We start from the raw sequence: 27092 nt of genomic DNA, 5'->3' as shown, positions 1-27092 counted from the left end.
GGTAAAGAATAAGAAACTCAATACTCAAGTAAAAGTGCAAATACCTGCCTATATAATTATTATAAAAGTATAAGGACTACCTGAATTTCTTTACTCAAGACAGATTTTGAACAACCACCAACAGATGAGAAACAATGCAGAAATTATCAAAAAGAGACACAAAGCAATGCAAAGAAATAAGAAAAATCTCCAAAGAAATAGAAATGTTCTCAGCGACAGACCAAACGACCATGTTTTTTATCTCTTTTGGTGTGGGGGTCTTGTCATTGTGTCATAATTTGCCCATGCAAGTTGTCACAACTTTTATGAGATGATAAACAATGTTCAAGACATTGCAGAAACAAGGCGCATAAGAAATACTAAAAAATTTAACTCTTACAACACCAGACACTGTTCTACTCAATACAACCTAGTAATTGATTAAACAAATTGTTGAAAATAAGTTACAATACAATATTTCAACAATTTTTGTGTTCAGAAGGCATTTTCCACATTTTCTGTCATCGCAATGTTTTATGGCAGTTGCTACAACCAACATAATAGTGCATTATACCCAGTGATCTGAGTGGATTGTAGATTGGGAACCTAACAAAACTTTTGCTAATTTAAACAACTAAACAACATAGAAAAAAGATCCCACCTTACCTCTTGTTCTTCTTCTGAGATGCAACAGCTGGGGTTCATTTTGTGGCATTGCTGCCGTCCTCTGACTTAGTGTATTATTGCATCCTTAAAACCATCTCAGTCCTACTTATTTACCCCTTATTTCTAAAATTCTTTTAACTGTAGATTGTGGTTTCTTCTAAACCAACCACCCACATCTCTGCGCCAGGTCATCTGCATGACATCAGTACACATTCTACGGTTTTAATTACTGACACTCTTCACATAACCCCATGGATGCTTTCCTACAAGTCAAAGTGTACTGTTCAGGTCTGGGTTTGATGTTCTCACTCATGTCAAAGAATTTGCCCTCTTAAAAGTACTATACTGGCTACTTTGTTTTCCGCTATGACTATTAAACGGCTCATTTTTGAATAGTTATTCCGGTAATGCCACTCCTTAATATTTTTATTACGAACAATACATTTCTTTTTTAAGAACACTTTATCTCGCTTTTAAGGCCAAAGAAATGGGGAAACAAAGACTCATCACATCGAGTTTTATTCTGAAATATGTGATCGCGGGGAGCAGAGCACCGGAAGTTGACTCATATCAGCAAATGAGCGGCGAGCTGAGGAGCCTGAATGCAGCCATTGGCTGGTTTAAAAAGTGGGCGATTTAAACGGTAACGTAACTGCTCGCGCGGCGTCAACAGTTTGTGCAGTGTCGGTCCGGGAAACACACGGCTTTGGTAAGAGTTCACACAGAACTTCTTTATTTACGAGCTACTAACGTTTGTTGACAGTCATTTGCTATTTTCTAAAGTTTCTCAATCGATGTAGCCGTAGTACTGTTTAGCGTGTTAACGTGAAGTGGAATTATTCGACAGCTTCATCACGTTCATTGTTAGCTAGCTGGTTGTTTCATGCAACGCGATTTAAAATACGACTCGGTGGTTTCCATTATTTTCATACCGCACACAGCGTGTTCTCTAAAGTATTTCTAGTTGAGTTCGTCCGTTTAACTTAATTACAACCACTACTTTTCCAACAAGAAGTGCAGCTACCGGGAGTTAAAGTTGAACTAGCGCCGTCGCTAACCATACAACGCCTTAACCCCAACGGCCTCTATGTGTTTCTAGGTGTCTGGTTTAGGTGAGTTGTCGAAAATTATGGCCGATAGTGACTCCGGTGAACGCTATGAATTTGATGCCCCGTCCCACGTCGTCGACCTGAAGGAGCTGGAGACGACTGAAAACGACGATCAGTGGTTTGGTAAGTCTCTATCATCCAACGACGTGGAGCTAATGCAATTAACGCCAAGATGACTGTAATCCTGCTTGGCCATGTTTAGTACAGTGAAATCCTTCATTGTGTACAATTCATGTGGGCAGCGCGATTCTTGCCTTCCAGTGACCGTAAGTGCAAATGGACGAAACGGATTTGTTCAGTTCCGCAGGGAACATTTGATCCAGCAAAGCAATGGAATCTTTTTTTCTTCTTCCTGAGATTATCACCATACACCCATTGAGATACAGTGTCATCTGTCAGCTTTTTTTTTCTTTGAATAAGTTGCTTTTGCAGGAGTGGACACCAGTAGGAAATGAGTATTGTTTGGTCGAACTGCCCCGATATGCAGCCTGGGGGCACTGTTGGAGTCAGAAATGGTTCTTCTGTTTAGTCGAGTTTCACATGAATTGGTTATGTCGTTGATATAAAGTGTAGTAGATATGATATACAATGTGGGAAGGTTTACAATCAAACAAAACATTAATAAGGGGTATGAATTTAATAACATGCATGCGAGTTTACAATTCTACAAATAAATGCACCTAAAATAGAAATGCATAGTTTAAAAAACAAAAATGGTTTTCACAAACAGATGTTTGTCCATAGGGGGGCACCAGTGTTGCAGAATTGTCCTAAGCTCTCTTGGTGTGAGATTTAGTCTGGAATGTAGGGAAGCCTCTTATTCCAGGTCTCTAATATTGGAAGGTGTCCTTTGTATGTTTTGGAATCAGGTGGATAAGGCTTTGTTTCATAGTCTGTTTCTGTCTCTTTCTTCTGGCCCTTTGTAAACAGCTTGCATATACATTTTTAACAAGTCTTTTGAAGTGTAAAAGAGCATATACAGTAAGGGATTTGGTAGTTATTCTTGTCTTTTTGGAGGATTTGGAGAACTTCTTTTCCAGCATGACCAAATTGCTGCAGTTGAAACGGCACTCAAGGCATGAATTGTTTATTTTCTCTCGCCATCTTTGCAAAACTGCATGACTGCATTAGCTGGCTGCAGCTACTCAAAGTAATAGTCTAATGAAACTTGACGGTGATCTAAGTTGTTCTGCTGTTGAGTTTTGGTCAAAGTGCACACTAACCCCAGACCAGATGATTGAAAGTGATTTGGTTTAAACCAACCAATGAGGACATCACTTTATGCTGGCTAGTTTTTACTATTGATATTGTATATTAAACAATTTGCACACAAATCAGATTAGCGGCTGATGAATAAAGTGACAATTCTAGACATACTTCTTTTTTTTAATTTTGGGGTGAGGAGGGAGTAATTAACTACACAAAATGGTGAAACTGTGCCTAAGGTTTTCAAAGAACTTGTACTGACATCAAATCAAAACTGTGAAATAGAATGTGGATGGTTGCTTTAAATACAGTGCTTGGTGTAAATGCAACAGGCGCAGGTGGATTCCTGTCACAGTCGTAAGCTGTTTCAGACTGGAATTGAGGTGCTATGTTTTGTTTGCAGTAAGTCGAGTGTACATTGGCTCTAAGTAAGCTAAACATTTGCTGTCTACTACAAGTCTAAATGCTACAAACGTAACACACTGCAGTGTAGTTTTTTTTCACTCTTGAGTCAGTACGTAGGTTACTTACCCACTTACAAAGACTCCAGGTAAAGTTGACATTTGCTTGATCTGTCTGCAGAGCAACAGGCTGGGGAAGCAAATCCTCACCTTATTACACCTTCAAGATCTGACTGGCCTTTTACCAGAAGCGATATACCCAACCTGCCTAAAGCCATTGTAATCCCACAAGTCAAGACAGATGTGGATGCTGGTTAGTTCTCTTTTAAATTGGTACTACAAATACCTTTGAACAAATGCAAACTGATCAGTGTATAGTGATCTCCTGAATATTCAAGATCTGAAAAGCATCCTGCTCATAGTGTGTGTGTTCCTCTAAATTACACATGTGTAACTCAGTAACTAGTCCTCATGACTTTATTATTGTGAATTCACGTGCTTTAATAATCTAGGTCATGGTAAAGTGTCCTCCCCACCTCCAAACATTGTTACTTCTTGGGGGGCTGAAAATCATGGTGCTGCCAGACCAAGGAGGACAGCTAATCAACCCCCTGCCCAACCACGCAGGTACAGTCTTTGTCAGACTTTATTTAGTTGTTTTAGCCCTGCTGTAGTACTGTAACAATATTTCTATGAAAGTTAAAAATTGGAACTTCACCAACTCGGTTATACATTTGTGTGATCTCAGAGTTTCCAAGCGTAAAGAGATAACCAACACTGTGGCTGCACCACAGCTGGCTGCACCTCCATCAAAGAAACACAGAAAGTAAGTTGTCCTTTCTTTTTTGGGGTGGGTCCTGTATCTATACAGACCCCGTCAAAGACAGCGCTTTGTACCCCACCCCAAGTCTTCAACTTAACCTCTTTTGTTCTAGGAGTCCTGTTGCCAGACCTGCACGGAAATCTAGTAGTGTTCGTAGAAGTGTGCAGCAGAATTCGAGGACTGGTCTCCGTAGGAGTGGACAGCTAAGTTCCAGAACTGCACCCAAGGCCCAGGCAGCACCAGCTTCCACTACTGCAAACACAGAGTGAGTCTGTTGCCACCGAAGCTATTATTTCTCATCCTCATTCTGTTGGAGTTGGAACAAAAAAGATGTGATTGACTGCCAGCCAGCCGTTGCACAGAGACATACATTAACTTATTAAAGGCCGTATGATTTGTCCGTTATTGTGCTTAAACGCACCATTTAATTGTCCCCTCCTCCCCAGCTCTGAGTGAGGGGAGCGGTAGAGCAGATGAAGAGGTGGAGTAGCATTGCCCACCACAAATTCGTAAAGATTTGAAATCAAACTGTTTTTTCTGATAGTTACGTTCTAAAACATAAACATGGTCACACTTCCACGCAACCAACAGGAACAACTGAAGTGGACATTTCTCTTGTCTGCTCGTCCATCACCTCTCTCTTCTGCATGTGTGGACACGCCACCTGAAACTGGATGCATGTAATGTTTACAACGCAGAGCAGTGAAATTGGGTCTGACAATATGCTTTTGGGCTGTTAAAGTCCAAAGATGGGTAAATAATAACCATATAGATAGGATGTTTAAGTTTGAATCCAATATCAGACCAAGCATGGAAAGTTCCAATTTGTTGACCTCAAATTTAAAACAAAGTCTTTAAACAGAAGTGTTACATGGTTAATCATTGTTTTATAACTGGCAGGATTTTCAGGAATATTCTGTCAGGATAAACAGCCTGTTAGAAGAGGAACATCCCAGATGGCTTTGAGGACCCCAGTGAAACATACGGGAGAAAAATTTTTTGTGCAATAAATGCATATTAATATTCACTTTGTTTTACTTGACCCTCACATGAAATTTACAAAGCAAAGGTGCTGAATGAGAAACAAATGGTTATAAACAATTATATTTGTCTACAAATCCTGTTATCCTCTTACCACTGTACCTGGAAAATCTTCTGGGAGAAACAGGTGTTTCATTGACACACACACCATCTTTTATGCTAGTGATCGATGGGGTTGATTGCCACATTATAGCAACACACTTTAATGCATTAACTTTGCATATATCAGCCAAATGATTAAATGCTTCTTTACTGCTGGTTTTGGAGAATTGACAATTTGTGTAGCCTCAGTTCTGTAACTTAACTTCTGTAACTATTCATTTTAAATAAGAGCCCATGATGAATAAGCAGGCTAAAAGTATTTTTAACGTTTCCAAATAGGCCATGTAGCTCTGAAGAACAGGAGCTAGAGCGCATCAGGAACCTCCAGAAGGAAGTGGCTCTGCATCGGAAGAAAAACGAGGCCAGCTACAAAGCTGCTCTTGCTGGCAGTGAGTTTACCATTAGATGTACCTTACAACTTTTTATGCTGACCATCAAGTTATTAAGCTGTTACACATAGAAATCAGTGAAAAAAGGTTTGTTTTTTTACTTTCTGTCCCCCAGATCCACCACCAAAGAAAACGGTCTTGTCCACTACTGTGCCTAAAGAATTTCATTTCAACACAGATGCTCGTATTAAGGTGACAACTTCATCCAGCTCACAGCAAAGAGAGATGGACTTTATTTCTCAGCTTCGCAAACCGTCCTCCCCAGTAAGTACATACACTCTGTGCTAAGAGTTCAATGTTGCACTTTAGCCTGAAGGCACGAACAGTCAAACCAAGACCCCTTATAATTGACAGAAAGTTTATCTTCTGGGTGGAGATCAGTTTCCATAGTGAAGAGTGTGTAACTCCAAGACTAACATTTCAGTACCTCTTACCATCTGATGTCAGCGTATTTCTGATAGAAAATGTGTGTTCTAGTTATTAATAGAAGCTGGTCCTAATGTTCAGCAGTTTTCCTTCTTTGCATCAAAATCTGGCTTGCAAACATTTTTCCACAATCTTGAATGAAAAAACTGATGGTGAACATTCCCACTCTGGCCTTCATTTCATATGGTGCAGCTGGCTCAGTTTACAGCTGTAGTTTGTGTAAAAGCAATTTTAAGGATGTTGGACATTGTATGAACCAAACAACTTAGATGTAGAAACTGCAGAATAAGGCTAATAAATACAAATGCACAACTGTTTTCTCAATCTGTTGGTTACATGCTACACATCAGCTGCAAACACATTAACACTTGTTTCTCCAAAGCTGAGGGAAAACACTGAAATGATGACAAATGAGGAACAAGTCTGTAAAAGTTAGTCTTTTAGAGTCCAGTTAGATGGTGCACTGAACATTTAACATGAACCCACCCCAGGACAGGGAACCTACTGCAAGGCTGTCACTTATGGTGTAGTCATGTTCTGGGCGGAAACATTTGCAGACACCGGAATGCAGAAAACGTTTTAAGAGCATCACTGTCCTGTGTATGAAACTTGTATTAAAACCAGCTCCCTGAACTTCCTGAACCAACATCCTGAACTTTTGCTTTAACCAACAAATTGACAAGACAGTTCTAACTTGACTAGTAGTGATGTATTTTATTTATTTATTTTTTTGGATTTGGAAACCAAACATGGGTAAAATGGTTACAAACAGGTCTACTGATTCACACCAGCACAAACTAAACTACAGGTTTGGGAAATGACTGCATTGAATTGGCATACCCAGAGTTTCCATCCTGCATTGATGCCTTAATCGATTTTGTAGTTAGACATCACTTGGTTTGTAAATACTACAGATTCCATGCAACTGAATTTCTCTCAATACAAAAATTGAGCCTCAGCTGACGATTTGGGTCATCGAAACTCATGAATCTTTTTTTTTATAATTGCTTTTCTCACCTTTAGGTAAAGGCTGTTAAAGGTGCCACAGTTCCCAAACCCTTTAACCTTTCGACTGGCAACAAAAGGAAGGTGGAGGAGTCCAATACATATGTGCCTATGGCTGAGAGGATAGAGCAGTTCCAGAAACGCACCCCAGAACGCTACCATCTACGCAGTCGCCAGAGTCAAGAGAGAGGTGTGTAAGAGATTTTATTCTCGGTACACATCCAGAATTCTTTGACTGTTCTATGCCTAAATCAAATGGGTATAATGATTTTTGTCAGGACCATCACCGGTAAAAGGTGACCACCTGAAGCTCACTCAGCCGCATACCCCAAAGCTGATGACCCGCCAGAGGAGCCGACCACCTGCTGTTAAGAGCAGTGCTGAGCTGGAAGCTGAAGAGGTGGAAAAAATTCAAAAGTAAGAACCCAGAACATCTACCTACATGTATGCGTCCTGAAGAGTTTAAGACTCTCGGAGTTGAAAGTCAGATGGCATGTCAGGAAATGTGGCTGCTATTTTCATAAAACAAGATTCTTAAAATGTCTGGAGACAATTGCTGCCATTGGACTTTAATGCCTTCCTCTTAGTATCTCATAACATCTGAGGGAAATTTGTTTTTAAATGACAGGTTTAAATTCAAGGCCCTGGAGCTTAACAAGAAGATTTTGGAGAGTGCAGAAGATGTGAAGAAGCCAGCAGTTAAGGAACCCACTGTACCTGAAGGCTTTGAGCTGCAGATTGAAAAAAGGCTCCAAGACAGACTAGCCACCAAGAAGCCCCAGGAAGGGGAAGAAAAGTCACATACCTTTAAATCCCAGCCTCTGCCCAAAAAGATCCTGGAAGGAGTGGTGGTGAGTCTACATCTGTTTCATTTTTGTTTGCACTAAAGCTTTCTTGATAAGTTTACTAATTATTCTTGTACTGACACAAACTATTTGTTTCCATCCATAGGGGTTGCCAGAGAAGAGAGTTCTGCATCCAACTGTGCCAGAGTCCCCAGCTTTTGCCCTCAAGAAGAGGATTCGTATGGATCGCAAGGTTGAGGAAGTAAGAACACGTTTGCTTCCTTTTCACCCAGTGTTGAACTTTCTTCATCTTTCTTCAAATAACCTCGAACATTTCTTTTGGGTGGAATCAGGTAAAACCACCAGCTCCATTTAAGGTTCCCCCAGTGCCTCATTACGGCCTCCCTTTCCAGCCCCAGCTCCCAGAGAGCCACCACGTGGAGGTTTGTCCTTTCTCTTTTGAAGAGAGAGAACGAGAGAGGAGGGCACTAAAAGAAAAGAAACTGGAGGACAAGCGAAATGAAGAGGTTGAATCATATGTCCAAGAATTGTTTTCATTTGACTTGAACGAGGGCATTTTCTTCAATCTTTCTGGTGTTGCCTTTTTCAGGTGCCACGATTCAAGGCCCAGCCACTGCCTGACTTTGACACTGTGGTCCTCCCTGAAAAGAAGAAGCTGGAGCCCACAAAGCCGGAGCCCTTTAGACTGCTAATAGATGAACGTGGAGCTGTGAAGAACAGTCGCTGGGAACAGATAGTATGACAGGATCTGCTAATCTAAACCTAAGAACCGCTTTTAATCATCAACATTGTAGTAACTTCTGCCTTTTTATTGCAGTTGAAAGAAGAGCAGAAACATCAGGAGGAAGCGGCATCATTCAAAGCCCGGCCCAACACGGTCACTCATAAAGAGCCTTTCCAGCCCAAAAAGGAGGCCCGTGCTCCAGTGGGTAAGCTATTGCTGCAACACGAACACTCTAGCCAACATGACAGTACCTGGTGTTAGGAGATACTGATTCCCCTAGGATGCTGTGCATTTACATGGACTTGAGTAACCAGGTTACGCTCTCTCGGACAAGCTGACTTCTTTACTCGTGGAGAAAAGATCATTTCCGAAATCAGTGTAGGGGTTTAGGGAAACCCTTTTTTTCGCCACCTGGAATTCTGTCCAAGAACGCGTATTTCTTTGCCACATGTAATTAGGTTTTTATTCTGTCCATCGCAACTGGAACAGGCAGCTGAATAAGGGCAAAAGAAGTCTGATAGACTTGTTGAGGCACTTGGTGTTAAAAATGTTTCTGAAAGTCCCTTCATTGTTTTTAAATCAATTTTATTTTGAGTTATTGGTAACAGGCAGGGCCTCTTTAACAATGAATAGTTTTGGGCTCAAATGAGCTCATTGATGAGCTTTATTGCCACGTTTCTTCCTGGGCTGGGCAGCATTTTAACAGGTGGAATAAACTGCAATACTGCAACTTCTATAAAAAGGAAACAAATGTGCCCAAACTGTTGTGCACAGTGATTCACAACAGTTTGGGCAAACCAGAAGAATGCTTCAGCTTTCTGCACGGATGCTGAAGCAGTCTTCCTCTTTGTTACTCACGTTTTCCCTGTTGCCTTCACTACCTTCTGTTGCGGAACCCTTGAGAAGGCATTAATTCTTCCACAGCTGTGGAGGCCTTTGAGCTTTCGACAGAGCGGCGGGCCCGGGAACGGCAGGAATATGAGCGGCTGGCCAGTGAGAAGGAGGCTCTAAGGGCGCTCATGGAGGAGGAGCAGAGACGGGAGGAGGAGCAGAGGGAGAAGGAAGAGATTGCCAGGCTGCGGCATGAACAGGTGAATGTGAATCGATGTTGATTTGGAACCAGTGGATGTCGGGAGTAAATGCTCACACTGTCATTTACCCACAGCAGTGATTTATGGATTTTGATACCTGTCAAACGTGTGCTCTGTAAGTTGTATAACAACAATATGGATTAAATGACACACTTATAAGTAGACATCTCATATGAAGTGTCAGTTTAAACCAAAAATGTAATTTTGCTTTTTACTTTAAATAATTCAATTTGGCTTTATATTGCCACTTCACCACATATTCTCAGAAGGCATAAGGTCAAGTCCTTAAAGATTTGGCAAAGAACCAGCACTAAGTGATGAAACCTTCCTATACCAGAACCAGACTTGGGTTGCGTAGCTGTCTGCCTCAACTGGTTAGAGGAGTGAAAAGTGGTGGGAGAGCAAAGGACAACAAGATGCAACAAACACTAGGCCTGTTTCTAGGGCCAATAACTGCACATTTAAAAACTCCTCTTAAAGACTGGTGTATTCAGCCAGTCTGCATCTTGATTGATCCCTAATTTAGACCTCAGATGTCCATCAGAATGCATCAGCCAGAAGCACTATTCCACAAGATAAATGGTGCCTAGTACAAAAGTTTTTTTTTTCTAAATATGTGGCTAAACTTTTGGCCAAAATGCTCTGGTAAATGAGATTTTTATAAAAAAAAAAAAAAACTGCATCTCTCTCAGACTTAAGAATTTTGTCTGACAAAGGTTTTTCTTCACCACCTGCAGATCCACAAGGCTCAACCCATCAGACACTACAAACCTGTAGCAGTGAAGAAAAGTGAAGTTCCCCTCACGGTCCCCCAGTCACCAAACTTCTCGGACCGCTTCCGCCTGTGATCAGCCCAGCATTCCACTCTGTAGTAGTCTCCGTATTTACTACTACGAATGTTCGTCATCCTTTTTATGGCAGAAGTTATTGAACATTTTTTAAATAGACTGTCAGAAGACTGACTTTGATGTAAATAGAAGCGTATTTCAAATGACAGGTTTGTCTTTTTTTATTTTGTCTTATGTTGAGCTTCAGCTTTTAACTATGTGCTATATATACTTTGTCCTCCTTGTTTTAAGACGTGTTTCTAATAAACCTTATCAAATATCACCTACTATGGACATTTAACTTGTGTCCTGCTTACTTTCCAAAAAGCAAACCATTTAAAAAGTAAGACCCATAAACAGCACATGGTCTAATCAGATTTATTTTAACTTTAATCACTTAAATTTAACTCCTGGATGCAGTTTTGTTGACTTGAAATTTTACATCTAAGTATTAAATCCAGACACTAAATTTAAACTTAAAAGAATTTTGATTTTAAAATTATGGCATTTCTAGAATAAATGGAACCCGACAGTCCCTCTTTACTCTGGAGGAATCTGTGCCACCCTAATGCCTGGGTAATGTTTGCAAAACTGGAATTTAATATCCTAAATAACGACATGAATCAAATTTGGAATCGCTTGTTTTAGCTAATACCTCTACACGCAGGTAAAGGTTAAAACTGTAGCTCCAAATTGTTTTGGCTTCTGCTCTTTAGACGTCTAAAGTGTTCAATTTCCATAGAGGTCCTAAAACTATAACCTAAAACTGCCACAGGAGAAACTTCAAAAGCCATTTCAACAGGTGGAACTTACTCAGTCCAACTTTAACATTGAAATCTTTGGTCCTTTTTCATTTGCTTCCATATCTGTAAAATGGGTGAACACCACAATTCAGGCATTCTGGAAAGTTGTTTCCACTTTTTTTTTTAATTCAAATTGTGTTAAAGGCACAAATCACAATTATGAATAAGTTTATAAAAATGTAACAGTGAGTGAAGATAAAGGTGAACTCTGTTTCCAGTCTGAAATCTGATTAAGATCATTACTATAAGCCCAATGCAAAAAAAAGGTTGTTTTTCATTAAATACACAAAAATAAATAAGGCTGAACAGGAGTGACTGAGTTCAAGAAGGAACCAAAACTGCTTTGGATACAGGAAAATTGATTTCTACTGTAATAAAACTTTCAATAACATAAAAACCTTAAAAAAAAAAAAACAATTCTTAGCTGAACTCTTGGAGACTTTCTGAGAAAAGTCTTGCTCAAGGCACAACTGGATTCCTGATCCAGACCAAACAGCCTTTAGATTTGTCCTGCAGCTCCAATACTATTGGCAGCAGTAATAATCTTTGTACTGGATGAATGTGGATTATTATATTTGCTTCAGGGTTAATTTAGCAGCCTCTTATTTCCCATTTCAAAGTAAGTGGCTCAACCTTAACTATGAATCAAACAGTGGCCATTTAGCTAGAACAGCTGTTCCTTCACGAGAAGTAACAAAGTCAAGAGGTTAAAGAAAACAAAAGCTTGGTGCAGGAGTTTGCATTCTCCTTAATAATTTAATAAATGTTATACTCTGAAGAAACATTTGAAGTATCTCAATGTGTTTTTTTTGCCATTTTAAAAAGAGAGGATGTAAACTTCTGCACCCAACTGTAAAATACAAAGCGATAATGCTGAAGGATGAGGCCGGTCAGTCCTGTCTGGTCTGGATTAGCTGCTGAGGTTGTGCCCTCTTTGGGGACTTCAAGGATCCACAAAGGAGACGGCAATGTACCGGACCCCGGCAGTGGTCGGCAGGCCTTCGTGGTAGTGGGTGAGGCGGCCTGGGTGCATGAGGGCCCAGCCTTTACGGGGAGCCTGAATGGAGCAGTCATAGCGGAGGAACCTGCATCCACCTCCCTGCAGCCGAACACAAAACTGGTTACTATCCGACACCTGAAGGTCCAGGTGGTGCTTTTGCTGGTTATAGTGAAGTTTTAAAACTCCCGTTTGACACTTGAATCCATTTTTCAATTTACCAAATGTAAAACGTCGCTATTTAATTCCAATCTCTGCCACATTTTCAATTGCCGTTACTCTTCCGTCAGTATCTAACAGCCAACGTACGGATATTCCACATTAAAAATCTGTGTAAAGCCATTGGTTAACAATAGGAGAGATGGAAAAAGCAAAGTGAAAGCAACTATAAAATAAATTAGGTAACTAATCAAGTGTTAGAAAAACTGGTTTTTATTTGCCAATTTCGGTTTTATTAATAACCTATAACAAGCAAAACCACTGTTTTATTATCAGCGATGAATTATATGTGATGTAGATTTAATACTCAGTAATCTTTGAGCATGTTATGTTTCTAAAAATACTACCACTATAGATCTATAAATCTATAATGGCTTTTTTCCCCCTTTAAAGTTGTACAATTAAATACACTTGGCTGAAGATGCAGGGACATCATGGATGCAGCAAAAAGGTTCATAGCTTCAGGTTTGTCATGCAAAGAAAAACCTTAGAATTTCAGAAATGGCACAAATGGAAAGTTTGAAACATCAGGGATGTAGATGGCAGAAGCTTTCAGTATGATTTCAGCATCATGCCGAACCTTTGTTACACTGTGTAAAGTGGAGAAGAAACATTTTCACCTTAAACGTGGCAGATTATTCCCCTGACGTTAAAAATCCACTTGTAGTGGAAACCATGGTTACACTGATACATTATAGAAGCTAATTTGTGGTTATTTGTATAATGACTATTTACCTGCCAAACATTTTGTTGAGTGCTTGCTCACATTACGTCAAAAGCACTATTCTCGGCGTCTAGTTGCATTTTTTTGGATCTTGACTTGAACGGACTCATCACTGACACAATCATTAATTCAAATGATCAGCTTGCTTTGTTTGACAAGTCTTCTCTGCGTAAAGAAAGGATCGTACCTGTTTTAATGCTCACTAACTGCTCTCGTGGGATGAAGTGCCCACAGCTGACCGATTAGAAATGTTAAAGTCCCAAACTAAACCCCCAAGGCCCCTCTGCCGTGCTGGTTTTCCCACTATTCCTGCACTACCCACAGCAGCTTCTTGTGACTGAACGCACCTGATCCAGGTAATCAGCAGCGAGCAGGTGCAGGGATAGTTGGAAAAGGAACCCGGTAGGGGGCCGCTGCTTCAAACACACTCACCTGGAAATCAAGGCCCACTTGATTGAGTGCAATGTTTATAGTGAATGTGGAGGCGTCGTGGTGCGGCCTGAGAGACGGCTGCTCGTCTGGCTTATATCTAACTACAAAGGCCAAGTCAAACTGAGCCTGCAAACACACAGACAGAAAGAAGTCATGCAAGCATTCGCACAGAAACGGCTCAGCATCACACGTGTACACCCGCTCAGAGAAGCATTAACGTATTTCCTGCTCTAGCATTCACTTCCAGACATGGAGAAAGAGAAGCAGAAAGAGGTGCAGACCACCTGCATCATCATATCCTGTCGCTTCTATTACCTGCCAGCTCCTCCTCATTTACCTGGTAGTCGACACCTTTGCTGTTGAGAGCTATGTTAACAGTGAATGTCGAGGCGTCGTGGTGAGGGGCGAGCAGGGGCTGCTCGTTGGGTTTGTACCTCACCACAAACATCAAGGGAGAGGAGCACTGATGAGGAAAGACATGTTGGTCAGAAGAACACAGGCATCGGAAGCAGCACAGGAACCACGGAGAAGGCTGCAAACTGCTGCTGTCAGACATTTTCAATGGCTGAACAGTTAATTACACAACAGTCTTCAACACGTCTTTAAAATGACAAATCCTAATTCAGATGTCAGGTCTTTCATAATTCTGCCTGATAAATGTCTCGCGTGTTCTTCTTTTCTTTTGGGCTGTTCCCTCTCAGGGGTCACCACAGCGAATCATGTGCCTCCATTAAACCCTGTCCTCTGCATCCTCTTCTCTCACACCAACTCACTTCATGTCCTCTCTTATCTGGATGGAACCCAAGGATGTACTACACATGGAAAAAAGAAGAGGACCTAGAACTGAGACCTGTGGCACACTGGTAGAGAGGCTATGAGGGTTAGAAATATGCCAGGACACCTTAAGGGCTAATCTAGATAGGTAAGACCTGAGCCAGGTCAGAGCTGTAGCAGGGGTGCTGGATTCAGAGTCAGACAGGAGGATCTGGTGGTTCACAGGGTCGACCGCTGCAGATAGACTCAGTGTTAATAGGACAGGATACTAAGCAACAACTGCAGCCTGTAGGGATTCTACTTCCGTCAGGAGTGACCACGCTTGAAGCCAGACTGGTTGACATCAAGAAGGAAAACCTGAGATTTGATTGAAGACTGCTTGTATAAGGGTGTAAGAAGAGAGAGAGGTCTGAAATGTCTACACAGGAAGGTTTGGGGGATCATGCAGGGATGCACTGTTGATGAAGATAGCAAGATGTCCCCATCTGGTGGAGAGAACTGGGAGCTGATGGTTGCCACCTTGTTTGTGAAGAAGCTGGTGAGCTCATCAACAATATGAGACATGGAGGGAGAAGACAAGTGATCTGAAGGAGTAGAACGGAGTTACGGTGGTGTTCACGGATCAGGTCCGTGAGCCAGACGTTAGGAGCTGACGGTTTCAGACTGAGCTGAGAGTATCCACACAGGTAAAGAGAGTGTGGTGCAGAAGCTATCAGTGGCATGGGTGGAGGTGACCTGTGGTGGGGGGGTAGGGCTTTAGCAACCAGGTAGGAAAACCGCTCAAGACCGAGAGAACGGAGTAACGAGTCGGATGGGAGCATGGGAAGACCTGGGGAGGAAGACTAGGTCAAACATGGTCACAAGTGCAAGGACTTCAGCAGCCTGGAGTTTGTCTAATCAGATGTTGATGGAGATAAGATAAAAGTTGTTCAACAATTTTTAGTAAATACTGATTTCATGCACCACAATGCAAAGATTTTTCTGTTCCATTGTAAAATCCTTTTCCAACCCATGTGTTTTCTTACCTTGGTGTAGTAACCAGGAAACATTTTCTCTGTGATTGGTGCTATGTACTCCAGTAGGAATTTGTGCCATTCCTTATCAAAGTTGACTTGATTCATGTGGATATCAATGGTGGGGACGTTCTCATAGCCGCCCTGGATTCTGGTATCCTGCAAAACGAGGACATTAATCCATTTCAAGAGAACACGAGTCACTGAACGGCAACAAAACATACAGAAACCTCCCCCTCCTCTGATATCCAGAGCGTCCCAGTGAAGGACACCACCCATATGTTAACGTACCACATTGCCTCCTCCTGACCATTGTCCAAAGTTCTCCATTTCTTCAACAAGGTGCTGACAAGCAACATCGGTGAAAATTGGGAACCAGTACACGTCGGGACAAGGCTGGCAGAGAGAAAACACAACAAAGGTTTCTGTAAGTAAATCTTTTTTGGAAATGCAGCCTCAGAACGTGACGTCTTAATCTCTGCCGAGACTGAAATGTGATTTATTGCTGCTCGTGGTTCAACTCACGTTTTCAATCAGCTTGTCCTTTATGATGCGAGTGTAGTTCTCATGAATGTAACGCTCCTGCCAGTCCTGAAACAAATACACACACCATCCGTTTAGTGGAAATAAAAAGCACCTTTACGATCCTAATTTATCCCGAAGATCCCAGAACAGCTGTGAGTACTGTGTCCTACTGCTGCTAGCAGTATTACTGTATTTACCACTGAAACCATGGCTACTGTTCTATTATTACTACCTAGTGTACGGCCACTACTTCAGGTACTGGTAATGATGATCAGTGTAAATACATTTACTGCAAAAGTAGAAATATTACAATATGTTATTAAGATTTAATTCTCAGAAATCTTTCTACATATTGAACATGGCTTATTTTTATCACACCTTCAATAATGACGACTCTCAAACTGGACAAATAATGAAAGATAAGACTCCTAATATGAACAATAATCTGGAAATACTCATTTTACAAACACCGTTCCATATTTCCGAGAACCTAATTACTGGCGCCGCAGTAAGCAAAAGCCCACACTAAGGGGAGCCCCTCCCACACCTCTCACCACTGCTACAACACCTGGAAATATTACACTCACCAGTGGGTTTTCAAAGATCTGCCACAGATCATTATGAAGATGAGCGGTCTGGTAGTTTTCCGTCGACAGGATCCGACCAAAACTGTGCATGTTGGTCACATACATGAAGATTCCCTGAGAGAGAGAGAGAGAGAAAGATGCACAACAGGTGGATAAAAATAGAATGTGCAACTTTCCACTTACCTTTACAATTAGTCGTGATAAAAAGTACCAGACGGAGCAAAACAGGAAAGTGTCAAATTAAGTATTGTGTTCATTGTGTACACAGACTACATTACATGCAGTATTACTAACGTAATACCCCAGGAGACTGATTCCTCCTGTCTCGTCCTACTGACCTTGTTGCGTACGTTGTGGCAGAAAGCCATGTCTGGGTCTAAGTTGTTGGATTTAAAGAGCTCAAAGTCTGAGAGCTCTGATCGAAGGAGGCTGGCCTTCATCAGGTAGACACTGGAGACGTATGGGATGTTCCATATGCCTCTGAAAAAAAACACACACTGTCTCAGACATATCGCACGACACTAGGATCTATGGTACTGACAAACTGTAGTGAAACATCGTGAAGTGTCAAAAAGTGAAAGAGAAACAAGTTTTTAATCCTTATTTCCTGCTTTCTCCACTTTTTTAACTTACACTCTGTGACCTTGAACTATGTCCACGTAGTCCTCGGACCGGGCATAGTAGCCGTCTGCACTGAGGGCTCCCCAAAAGTTGCTCCACAGTCGCCCCGCTCGAGTTATCATCGGTGCTATGACGGGACTGAGCAGCAATTAAGAGTTGTTGTTATGGCTTCATCAAGCTGAATACGCTCAGTAAAAGTCAAGCAAAAAAAGGAGAAATTTATTTCATGAAGCGGTAACTACGACAGTCCCAAGACACCAGCTGGCAAAGGATTATTATGATTAATCACTAGCAATAAATATGCAAATATACTTACAGGTTTTGTTCAATGAGAATTTTGAGTGTGTTCTCGTTCTTTAGGACCACTTCAATGTCCAAGCTGAAGAAATATTCACAGTCTTTGTCTTTTCGGCACATGTCACTGACAGGACAAATGCAACAACATTAGTACAGAAAACGTTTTTAAAAATATATACAAATCTATATGGTTTTTTTAAGGAAACTCTATGATAAATACTGTTTAATCGCTGCAATTATAGAAACACTCATAATGCAGAAGAACGACTGGAGCCATGGAGGAAATCCTAAATGCAAAATGATTACAATATTTTAAAGGCTTTAAATAAATAATAATATGAACCCGCATACGATTGTGTCCAACTCGGTTTCTTTGGTAAACAGACTTAACCTGACACGCAGTTGGACGCTGGCTTTAGGGAAACTTACAAGCCCAGGTTGCGTGAGCCAGCTCCATCCAGGTTCTCCTCAGGCCCGATGAACTTCACATCCTGATAAAGTTTTCCGTGGTCGTGCACAAAAGAGCTGACGTGAGGCTCGTGATGTGTTTCCTGGAGAGAGAGGAAACATCAAAAAAGATGATGGAAGATGGAAAAAGCTACAGAGCATCACCATATATGTATTTATTCTTAATATAAAAAAGGCAGAAGAATCAATCGCTAAACGACCAATAGAAGTAAGCTGTATATTGGATGGACGTTTTCCAGGAGCTCAGAATAAGACGGATAGAAAAGTTACCTTAAAGACCTACTACTCACACGCTTAGTTAAAATTCATGTAGTGGGTTTACAGTCACAACATGTTAAAGAGCAACTAATAGCTTTTACTATGCTGCTGTTTTTGAGGGAGCTTTTATTTTGAAGGCAGGACTTTTTCACTGTGATATAATGGAGTTATTACAAATCAAGCAGCTTTATTCCCTTTGGAGCATTAACCCTTTTGAATCGTGACCTTATGTGTATTGTGTTAAATGTCCTTCTGTTACCTGGTTGTAGATGAAGAGTTTGAGTCTGTCCTTGGGGTACTGGAGCTTGAGCAGGCGTTCAAAAAACACTGTAACAAAGGGGGTGGGCTGCTGAATGAAGATGCCAATCACCACCAGTGGGTATTCACTCTCCTGTTAGAGAAAAGAACGAACACGCATCAGCATCACGAGCTCCAGGGGAAAACGCTTTTCACTGATATTTGGTGTCAGAAGTCGATGGAAAAACAATGTTGCCATGTGAACTTGTGTGTAAAGACAAAGACGTGAACACAGACCTTCAGAGCCGCGAGGGGACGCAGATTCTCTTGACACACTGTGCAGCCAGTCTCAAAGGTCCACATGGTGGGGATGTAGTTACCCAGGTAGTTGATCTGCAGCTGGAAACGTGTGAAACTCAGTTACCACATCCCGATCTAACATCAAGCCCTTAGAGAAGAGAGCAAGCAGCTGGCAAATCCAACCTAAATCCTAAAGCCCATCACTCTGGGCTGTAATGAGCTGCAGCACACAATTGAAAACTTCATTAGCTCATGTTACTAGTAGTGTGCGAACAGTTCAATGTTTCCCAGTCCCTCCTGGCTACTTGTCCCTGACCCCCCGATGGGTCAGGTGAGCCTCCTGCGTGGTAGCCACATTTACCATATAAAGAGACTCCATGCACTCTTTGCAATTTGTTCTCATGTCTCTGTGGCCAAAGAGCTCTATCTTGGAAAGATGTCCTGATTTCAAAAGGTTTAACCAATTCAGGTAAAAATTAAAAATAAGGAGATAAAAGGTCCATTGGAAATGCTCACTAATCTCACTGAATGCATCATCAGATGATGAGCAGCTTCAGCAGGCTGCTGATGAGACGGGTCAGTACAGTTTCATGGCTCAGTACCTTGGTTGGTCCATTCCCGTGGATGATGACAGGCAGAGTATCATACAGCACATTTCTGGCTCGTACCCGTCCATCCTCGAATTTCAGTACCACCTCATCTGGAAACACACACACACAGTTTCAGGAGACAATTTGTATTTGTCTAACTTAGTACTTTCTCCACTGGACATTCTAATCCCAGTGCTGATCTGTCCTCAGGGAGTCCATTCATGCCTGGGGACTCTTGGTGTTTCCTATGAGAGCTTTTACACATTGATCTCACAGAGAACTCACAAATTCCTTCCTCGGCCTTAGAGGGTTAAAAAAAAAAAAAGCAGCAGACGCCGCTAAGAGGTGAACTCGTTTCTAAACTCGCAGGCCACAATGGATCACTGCAACGCTAAATCCCTCTCAGCTTTAACGCATCAGCTGTACATTAATTACATTATTGATCAGACAGAGAAACAGCGAAGATCAGGGGAAAAAATCACTGATTAGCAAGTTATCTAAGGCAGCTACGGCTGTAGTTACACAAGCAGCTGCAAAAATGACATAATACTGTTGATGTCGACGCTTCGGTGCAGGGGGGTGATGTCCAGTCATCAGAGACATTCCTTTCTGTCTCCTAGCTTCTACTTTTGTTGCTTTAGTTTTTAATTTAAACTCATGTGCTCCCCCCTCCTGTCAGCTAGGCTGTAACAAGAGCAAATGGATCCTTTTGGTAAGGTGACGTTTTGTCCACGTGATGATCGTGTTCGGTTTTGTGCCGTTGCTACTTCCCACAGCAGTGTGGGTTTGTTACCTACCAGTTGCCTTGACGCATCGTGATACGTCTACGAGCCTGATCCTCACATCATACAGGACTTTACCTTCTCTGCTCTGAGGCGGAGAGCAACATTCAAGTGCTTCCTGCAGGGGGGTTAAATTTGGCCATGCTGGGTTCACACTGCATGATATAAGCTCAATTACAGCCCAACATAACAAACACAGACTGTTTTACACTCACTGGCCACTTTAGAGGTGAACCTGTACAAATTAATGCAATCCAATACAGCAGCTCTGCCATGAGTTCTACTTTTACAATTGGAGTGAAACGTAAGACGAGGTGGCTCTAATGTTTTGGCCACCTTATTAAAAATGAATGAGTGGGTGGAAACATTAGAACCATCTCTTCTCATAATGCACTCCAGTATGACTCCGCAAACCCTAACCCTCAATAATAAACAGACAAGTAGAATTTTCACCTTTGTGACAGTTTCAACTTCCAAACTGAGAAACATTATAAAAGTAGACTTCATGGCAGAGCTGCTGTATTGGATCGCTCTGGATTGTAGAGGTGTACCTAATAAAGTGGACAGTGAGAGTATATAGGTTTTCGTTTTACCTCGTGTAGCGTGTCATAGTTGTTTTTTATTGATTACATTTTTTTTTATTTATTTGTATCTTTAATTTGTGTTTGTGGTCTCACTGTCCAACAGTCTCATACGCTGATGTTTTATTGGGCTCATTTGATGCCTGGTTGTCAGCCTCTATTTTTTTTTTTTTAAATATACGTTTATTTATGGGCACTTTCATCAGCGCTGTTTTGACTGTTTTTATCTTTCCTTGGTTCACCTTTATTCCAGTTTGAATCATGGACGACAACCGTTACATCAAGCTGACAGAAAGCTTTGACTGGTCGGGTATTTACGTGTAGTCTGTCTTATCTGTTGGCCATGAATTTAGGACTCTCTACTCTAAATCTAATCTGAAAAAGTGGCCATCGCATCAGCTAAAAAAATACTGTGTAGACCGGACCCAGAGATGGTAGTGAAAGCAGGTAGAAGTCATCGTAGTACTCATCAGTAGCTGCCAGGACACTAGCACTGGGACAGACTCCAGTTTGTTTGTGTGGGCTGCTTATGCACAGTGGGACCCAGCATATTTGATTTGTTCATGTGATAATACAGCCGTCACTATGCTTTTCCATTAGGTACCGCAACCTGCTTTCACTGCCACTCCCACCACCAGACTACACAATATTTTTGCCTGACTGGTTGTGCACAACAGACCAGGAGAGACGCTGCCGGTTTGGCATCTCATGCGACAGATGGTACTAAATTCTTTAGAATGACGAGAAACAACATTTCTTAAAAGCAGCAGGAGCCTCTGTAGCCGGGAAACAAGAGATTGTATGCAGCAGGATGCTCTGGTTGTCTGCATAATAAAGGTTTAACCCTGGCTGAACTAAGAAAGACACTCACCGAGAGCTCCATGAAGGTTCTGGAACAATCTGCATTTGTTGTCAAGTGTGATATTTATGGATTTCTGAAAGATGGAAACACATTGTCGTCACTGTCCGTGTTGCAAACATTTCTAAAAGCATTCACTCTCACATAAAAAGCGGCATATACAGTATATTCAGCACAGACTAAGGAATAATAATCAATCATAAGACATTACTAATATTTGAGTCACTTCCTGCTGATGTTTCAAATTAAATGACGACCCACTTCTTCACTTGAGTCCATTTTTTGGTCCTTTATACTTTACTCCATTATGACAGCTGACAGCCGTGGCTACTTTTTACTTTGCAGATTTGGATTATTAAAATTTAAATAAATTTTTGGTCCATGGAATAAAATTTGCAAACTGCACCAAGCAGTGTATAACGTAGTAGTACATAAAATTAGCTCCATTGTTACCAGCTGCAACACTGAAGTGAGAAACACTAATGAATCAATGATTCTAATCCAGGAAACTTTATAGTGAATTGACTTTTACTACTTTTGGGAGTAGTAGTAGTAGTAACCTAGCATTTAACCTTCAATGGAGTATTTTCACCCTATTAGGTGTGTTTGCAGAGTTACAGGAGCTGAATTTGCGTGACCTCACGTGCGCCTCACTCCTTTTGAATTACTGCTTATAACTTATTCATGGATTGATTTGACACGTTTACTATTATTCACGTTTTTCCACTGTGTCACTTCTTGCATGTATGAGAATACATTTGCTGCTGCTGCTTCACCAGTATAGGTTTTTTTTTTTTTATAAAGTAAAAGTTGAGTACCTCCCCCTCCAGTGAGCCGACCAGGAGGAGGAGGGATTATTCCCACTGAGCTACTGAAAGGTTTTTAATGTTAAACATCTGTACGGGAAGTGCTGAGTTTCACTGGTGGTAAACAATCTGCAAAACTGAAGAGACTGGAAATGATAGAGAATAAAAGAGTCCAGGTAAACGTGGAGGAAGTGTCAAGCGGGCAACAACAGCATTAAAACTGGTCAGAAAACACGAAGGATGAAGTAGGAATATGCTTCCAAAACAGGAAATAATCAAACCAAAAGCCTGGTTCTGTTTGGATTTTAAGAGATGATGTTGGGACTTTGGTATGAAATAAATCAAAGTGCAGATCCATAAAGTTGGCTGAAGTGAAACAAATCTCACTCTCTTCTCTGGATCGATGTAAATCTTGGTAAAGAACAGCTGGTCGCTCTCGTTGTCTTTTCCTGTCCAGGCAGACACCATGTCTTTGATGTTGGGAAGGTAACCAATGAAACCTGGGAACAGAAAAAACACAGGAAGTGGGAAAAAAAAAAAACTAATGGCATTTTTTTCCTTCCATGTTCACGTAGTGTATATGAACCGTGTCATAATGTGTCCACACTCCAACAAATGAGGCTGAAGTCCTCTGTTTCTATTTGCAGTGAATAAAGTGCCAGGTTCAGTTTTACTGCCTCAGCTCCGGGCTGACTGCTGACTCCAGACCTGCTGTTTCCCTCCCTATAAAAAGAAAACCACCATCCTCCTTCCTACAAACATGGCATTTAAACGAAGATGAAAAGTCTGAAGAAGCATCAGTGGTTTGGGAACAGAAATGTTTTGAGATGTTCTATAGTGTGTTTGGGTGAAGATGGTGTTAGCAGCGTTGAGCCAGCGGTGAGCAAAGATAAGTGCTGTCTGCCATCTCACTTAAATCTAGTTAAGGGTTTTTCATGAGGAGCTACACATGAGAAATCCTGGGTGTTGCCTTTGCCCACTTATACCTCCGACCCAACAATTTCCCCTTGCTGCTTATCAAGCTGTAAAACCACTAAATGTTCAGAAAAGTTGCGTTTGAGAGCAGTAAAGCCGACTTTACAGAACGTAAAAACATGAAATGCCACTCGTGCACCGCACTTAGATGCTGATTGTGCATCAATTATCTGCTTCTCCTGTGTGATCACACGTCAGGTTGCTCCTGACAACATGCATGGACTTACCCCCAGAGCCCAGGAATCGGTTGCCCTCCCTGAAGTGGGGGTGTTTGTCCTCCAGGTGTCTGTCAGGCCAGATCAGGCTCTCGGAGGAGAACACCACTTGGTGTTTGGCCTGCTGGAACTTCTTGAGCAGCTCTTTGGGACCCGAGGCGAAAACCACGTCGTAGCTGTGTGAAACAGGGAGTGAAAATACAAAACTTTACTGCACCGTGTGGCTCAGCAGCGAGTTTTTACGAGAAGCCAGCGGCGTTAACTTGGAGAGTTAAGTTGCCAGTGGTTGCGTTTACTGATGTTAAAGGAAAGACTTGCATAATAAACATTGTGTGTGCATTTTTTTTTTTTTGGTTCATTGTGGGGAGGAAAGTGAAAATTGTTTAGTCCATGAACCAGTTGACCTTTAACACTAAATCTGCAAATCTGCTGAGATTTGCGTTTTTTGTTTCTCTTTTCAGATGTTTTCTGTCTGTTTTTGTCATTACGTGTGAAATTTTGGATAGTTTCACATCTTTCTCCATTATTTCCTGAGTCATTTTGCATATGTTTGCGTTGTGCCTTTTAATTGAGCTGAACTTCAGACTCTAAGGTCCCTGTGCAGTGGCAGCCTTCACCTGTAATATGCAGTATGTTGTAGGTCGAACCTTTGAAATAAACTGACCAAAATTATTTGTATCAGTCAAAGAATTCATAAGCCCAAACGTTCGGGCTGACAAAAAACAGGAAATGAATGGCTGCTTGGAAGACCAGAAAACACCTAAACCTCTCTGGTACAATGTGGAAAGCGATCAGCAAAACATCAAAATGTGCAGTAAAAGCTGAGTTGAACACGGTAAAGACTCTACCTGTCGATAAAAAGGATGATTTTCTCCTCATCCTTCATCTCCTCCAAAGCCGCTTTCAGAAGTCGCACCTTCTGGCCTCCACCTGGAGCCGACATGTAGTCTCCTCCTCTCCATTTCTCCCCCCGACCAAGCACCTTCAAACATCCAAACATACAATCATCTATGTACTGCACTTTGAAAAAAAGGAAAAAAATCTGCATAAAATCCATCACTTACCAATTATTTACTTTATTCTTGATAGAAACAGTGGCTTGTTTTTGGAGACTCAAATGCAGTAAAACAAACTAATACACTAATATAATAAAAATACACTATTACAACAACAAGGATTAAAAAGGTTTTCTTTCAAAGGCGGGAAAGGGTCTGTAAATGCTGTTTGGCAGCAGGGGTTCATACCTTGACGCTGTAGTTAAAGTATTTTGCCGACCTCATGAAACGTGTGAAGCCATCTGTCTCTTTGGTTGCAACAGTCAGGACCAGAAGTTTCTCTGAAAGACACAACATTGTAGAATTCACGCTTTTTCCCATGAAGCGTTAAAGTTGGGCAGTGCCATAACTGAGGGTTTTTGTCTTGTGCATGATTGGAGGCTTGTCAAATAGTAACTGAGATTGACCTCATCACATCATCCACATCTGCATCTCCATGCATCATCCCACAAAGCAGAAAACTAATACCTGATTTGTTTTATAGATAATTTACAAATGGTGATTTTCTTTCTTACATTCTTCAGATCAGTTATGGATTAATTGTTTTCTCTCTCTTTTCTAGTTTAACCAGTTTTCATTAGAACAGATCAAGGATCAAGTTTCGTGTTTTTTTTTCCTAAAAAGTGTCACTGGCTTTATCCTTGTCCTGTTCCCTTTTCGTTCTGTTCTGGTTCAAGTAACTGATACTCATCTCTACAAAAATTCCCAATAGATGCTGCACTGAAAAACAAAGATAGAAAAGATAGTATTTCGCATTTATAAAAAACACAAAAAGACAGGTGATTAATGCCTCACGGTGCCAGTGTTCATGCGTCTTCATCCCTGTGTGTACAAACCTTTACTCTCAAAGTGATTAGATACATTTTAAAGTACAGCAGGATAGAGTTTTATGGTATTTGTAAATTACTAGAATACTTCAATTTACAACATCATACTTCACCACCTTTCACAAGCAAATATTTAGACTTTTTACTTTACTACCTTTAACTTTGGAATGTTTAGGCACCAGACGTTTTCCAATTAATGACACTAAATACTGTATAAACACAAGACTGGACGGAATGTTAAATGTTACCCAGCAGCACGTGTATTAATGTATTATTATTATTATTATTATTATTATTATTATTATTATTGTTGTTATTAGATCCAGTAAAGATATGATCATCAAACTGTGTAAAAGCTTGTTAAAATCAGCTTCCTGTGTGAAGTGATGAACAAATTAACACAAGGATTATGATCTAATAATATTCCTGAATATATAACGAGTAATACTGTGTAATGACTACTTTTATTGTTGGTATTTTAAGAGAAATGGACTTTTCATTCTATCAACTCATTGATTTATGTTTAAACTTGGCTTGAGCTCAATCTAGCTGTGTTTAGTCCTTCAATTAACTCTTTGAACTACCCTTTTTCTTTAGATAAAAAGTACTATCTGAGTACTTCTCCCATCTGTGTACATTTCCATTTCATTATGATTGTATGGCTTTGTTTAAATTCTTTATTCCCAGACACAAGTAGTGGACTTTTCTCATTACTGAGAGCGTCTGTATTTTGTTGGAGTTACTTTGAATGAGTCGGACCGACGTTTGAGTGAGACTTCACAGTTCCAAACACCTAACTGGGGACTTTGTCCGCAGGTCTGCACTAAAACGGAACCTAATCACCGTCCTGATTTAGTCTGATTCGTGCCGCAGAAGATTTCTTCCATTAAACGACAGCAAACCGTTAACTGGGCGCATTTCATGGGAGCAGCTCTGACGGTCCACGTCAGCGGCATGGAGGTGCCGATCACCACCGACTGTACGGGGCCGTCTTCGCCCCAACTGAAGACGGCCGTTCATGCTTCCTAAAAGTCGGAAAGATCGGGAAAAGCAAAGCGCCGCTTGCAGAAAACCAAATGCGGATAATGTCTGTGGGGAAGTGTAAGTGATTATTCGGCGTGTGTCGTATCAACCAAATCTCAGTTTCCCACAGAAAAACCGCAATGGAAGGACGCCCCCCACCACCACCCCACCACAAACACACGGTCTGTCTGCAGGTTTCCCCCCCATGAGCTGCGGGGCTCATCCTCACACCCTAAAGCCGTGAGCCCACGTATTCCGTTGACAAACTCCATGGCTGGAAAATGAGCTCCATCGGTGACGGGGACGGGGTTGGGGGGTTCTTACCTTCGGGGACCCGCGGCTCTTCGCACTTCACCGCAGAGAAAAGTGCGCAGATCAAAACGGCTGCAAACAACAGCAGCAGGAACGATCGTCTCATTTTGTCGAGTCGCAGTGAAGTGAACAGAGGTGCAGACTTTTCTAGCAGATTTCCCCCCGAGAACTGAAACTTTGCCGGAGTGTGTTGACTCTGCAAGCACCGCCCGACCCA

General features: G+C 41.4%; 2 protein-coding genes across 4 annotated transcripts; one reads left to right on the top strand and one right to left on the bottom strand.

Annotated features, from left to right (window-relative positions):
- The first annotated feature begins 1228 nt into the window (after positions 1–1228).
- Positions 1229–10878, top strand: tpx2 (TPX2 microtubule nucleation factor). Of its 2 annotated transcripts, none has more exons than XM_067527145.1 (17): positions 1229–1354; positions 1745–1877; positions 3543–3674; positions 3874–3988; positions 4110–4187; positions 4297–4449; positions 5607–5716; positions 5832–5980; positions 7166–7337; positions 7426–7564; positions 7776–7998; positions 8099–8194; positions 8286–8459; positions 8543–8689; positions 8771–8882; positions 9602–9768; positions 10506–10878. In XM_067527145.1, the coding sequence occupies exons 2-17, from the start codon at positions 1775–1777 to the stop codon at positions 10614–10616; spliced, it is 2181 nt and encodes a 726-aa protein (XP_067383246.1). In that variant the 5' UTR covers positions 1229–1354; positions 1745–1774; the 3' UTR covers positions 10617–10878. The 2 variants fall into 2 exon arrangements, with proteins under 2 accessions (XP_067383246.1, XP_067383245.1); XM_067527144.1 differs by having other exon boundaries at positions 9584–9768.
- Positions 10879–11503: 625 nt separating this feature from the next.
- Positions 11504–27092, bottom strand: plod1a (procollagen-lysine, 2-oxoglutarate 5-dioxygenase 1a). 2 transcript variants are annotated; one of them, XM_067527143.1, is made up of 19 exons: positions 26888–27092; positions 24903–24994; positions 24507–24640; positions 23671–23834; positions 22856–22968; positions 21675–21738; positions 19453–19550; positions 18848–18949; positions 18573–18704; positions 18017–18138; positions 17607–17711; positions 17303–17428; positions 17008–17149; positions 16670–16783; positions 16083–16148; positions 15849–15953; positions 15570–15716; positions 14108–14233; positions 11504–12497 (listed from the first exon to the last, which is right to left on the bottom strand). In XM_067527143.1, exons 1-19 carry the CDS (start codon positions 26979–26981, stop codon positions 12342–12344), a joined length of 2202 nt encoding a protein of 733 aa, XP_067383244.1. In that variant the 5' UTR covers positions 26982–27092; the 3' UTR covers positions 11504–12341. The 2 variants fall into 2 exon arrangements, with proteins under 2 accessions (XP_067383244.1, XP_067383243.1); XM_067527142.1 differs by lacking the exon at positions 14108–14233 and adding an exon at positions 13771–13896 and having other exon boundaries at positions 26888–27090.

The sequence above is a fragment of the Channa argus genome, chromosome 13 (assembly GCF_033026475.1).
Source record: "Channa argus isolate prfri chromosome 13, Channa argus male v1.0, whole genome shotgun sequence".
Lineage (NCBI taxonomy): Eukaryota > Metazoa > Chordata > Actinopteri > Anabantiformes > Channidae > Channa > Channa argus.
Note: the sequence above shows the minus strand (reverse complement) of the source record. Positions and strands in the feature narration are given on the sequence as shown.

Excerpts from the sequence above, each read along its gene's own strand:
- tpx2 (XM_067527144.1), top strand. The coding sequence starts at position 1,775 with ATGGCCGATAGTGACTCCGGTGAACGCTATGAATTTGATGCCCCGTCC. Across the intron at positions 1,878-3,542 it reads AAACGACGATCAGTGGTTTG|AGCAACAGGCTGGGGAAGCA; the intron begins GTAAGTCTCTAT and ends ATCTGTCTGCAG. Across the intron at positions 7,999-8,098 it reads AGATCCTGGAAGGAGTGGTG|GGGTTGCCAGAGAAGAGAGT; the intron begins GTGAGTCTACAT and ends TTCCATCCATAG.
- plod1a (XM_067527143.1), bottom strand. The coding sequence starts at position 26,981 with ATGAGACGATCGTTCCTGCTGCTGTTGTTTGCAGCCGTTTTGATCTGC. Across the intron at positions 19,551-21,674 it reads GAACCTTCATGGAGCTCTCG|ATGAGGTGGTACTGAAATTC; the intron begins GTGAGTGTCTTT and ends GTGTGTTTCCAG. Across the intron at positions 15,954-16,082 it reads AGGACAAGCTGATTGAAAAC|CCTTGTCCCGACGTGTACTG; the intron begins GTGAGTTGAACC and ends TCTCTCTGCCAG.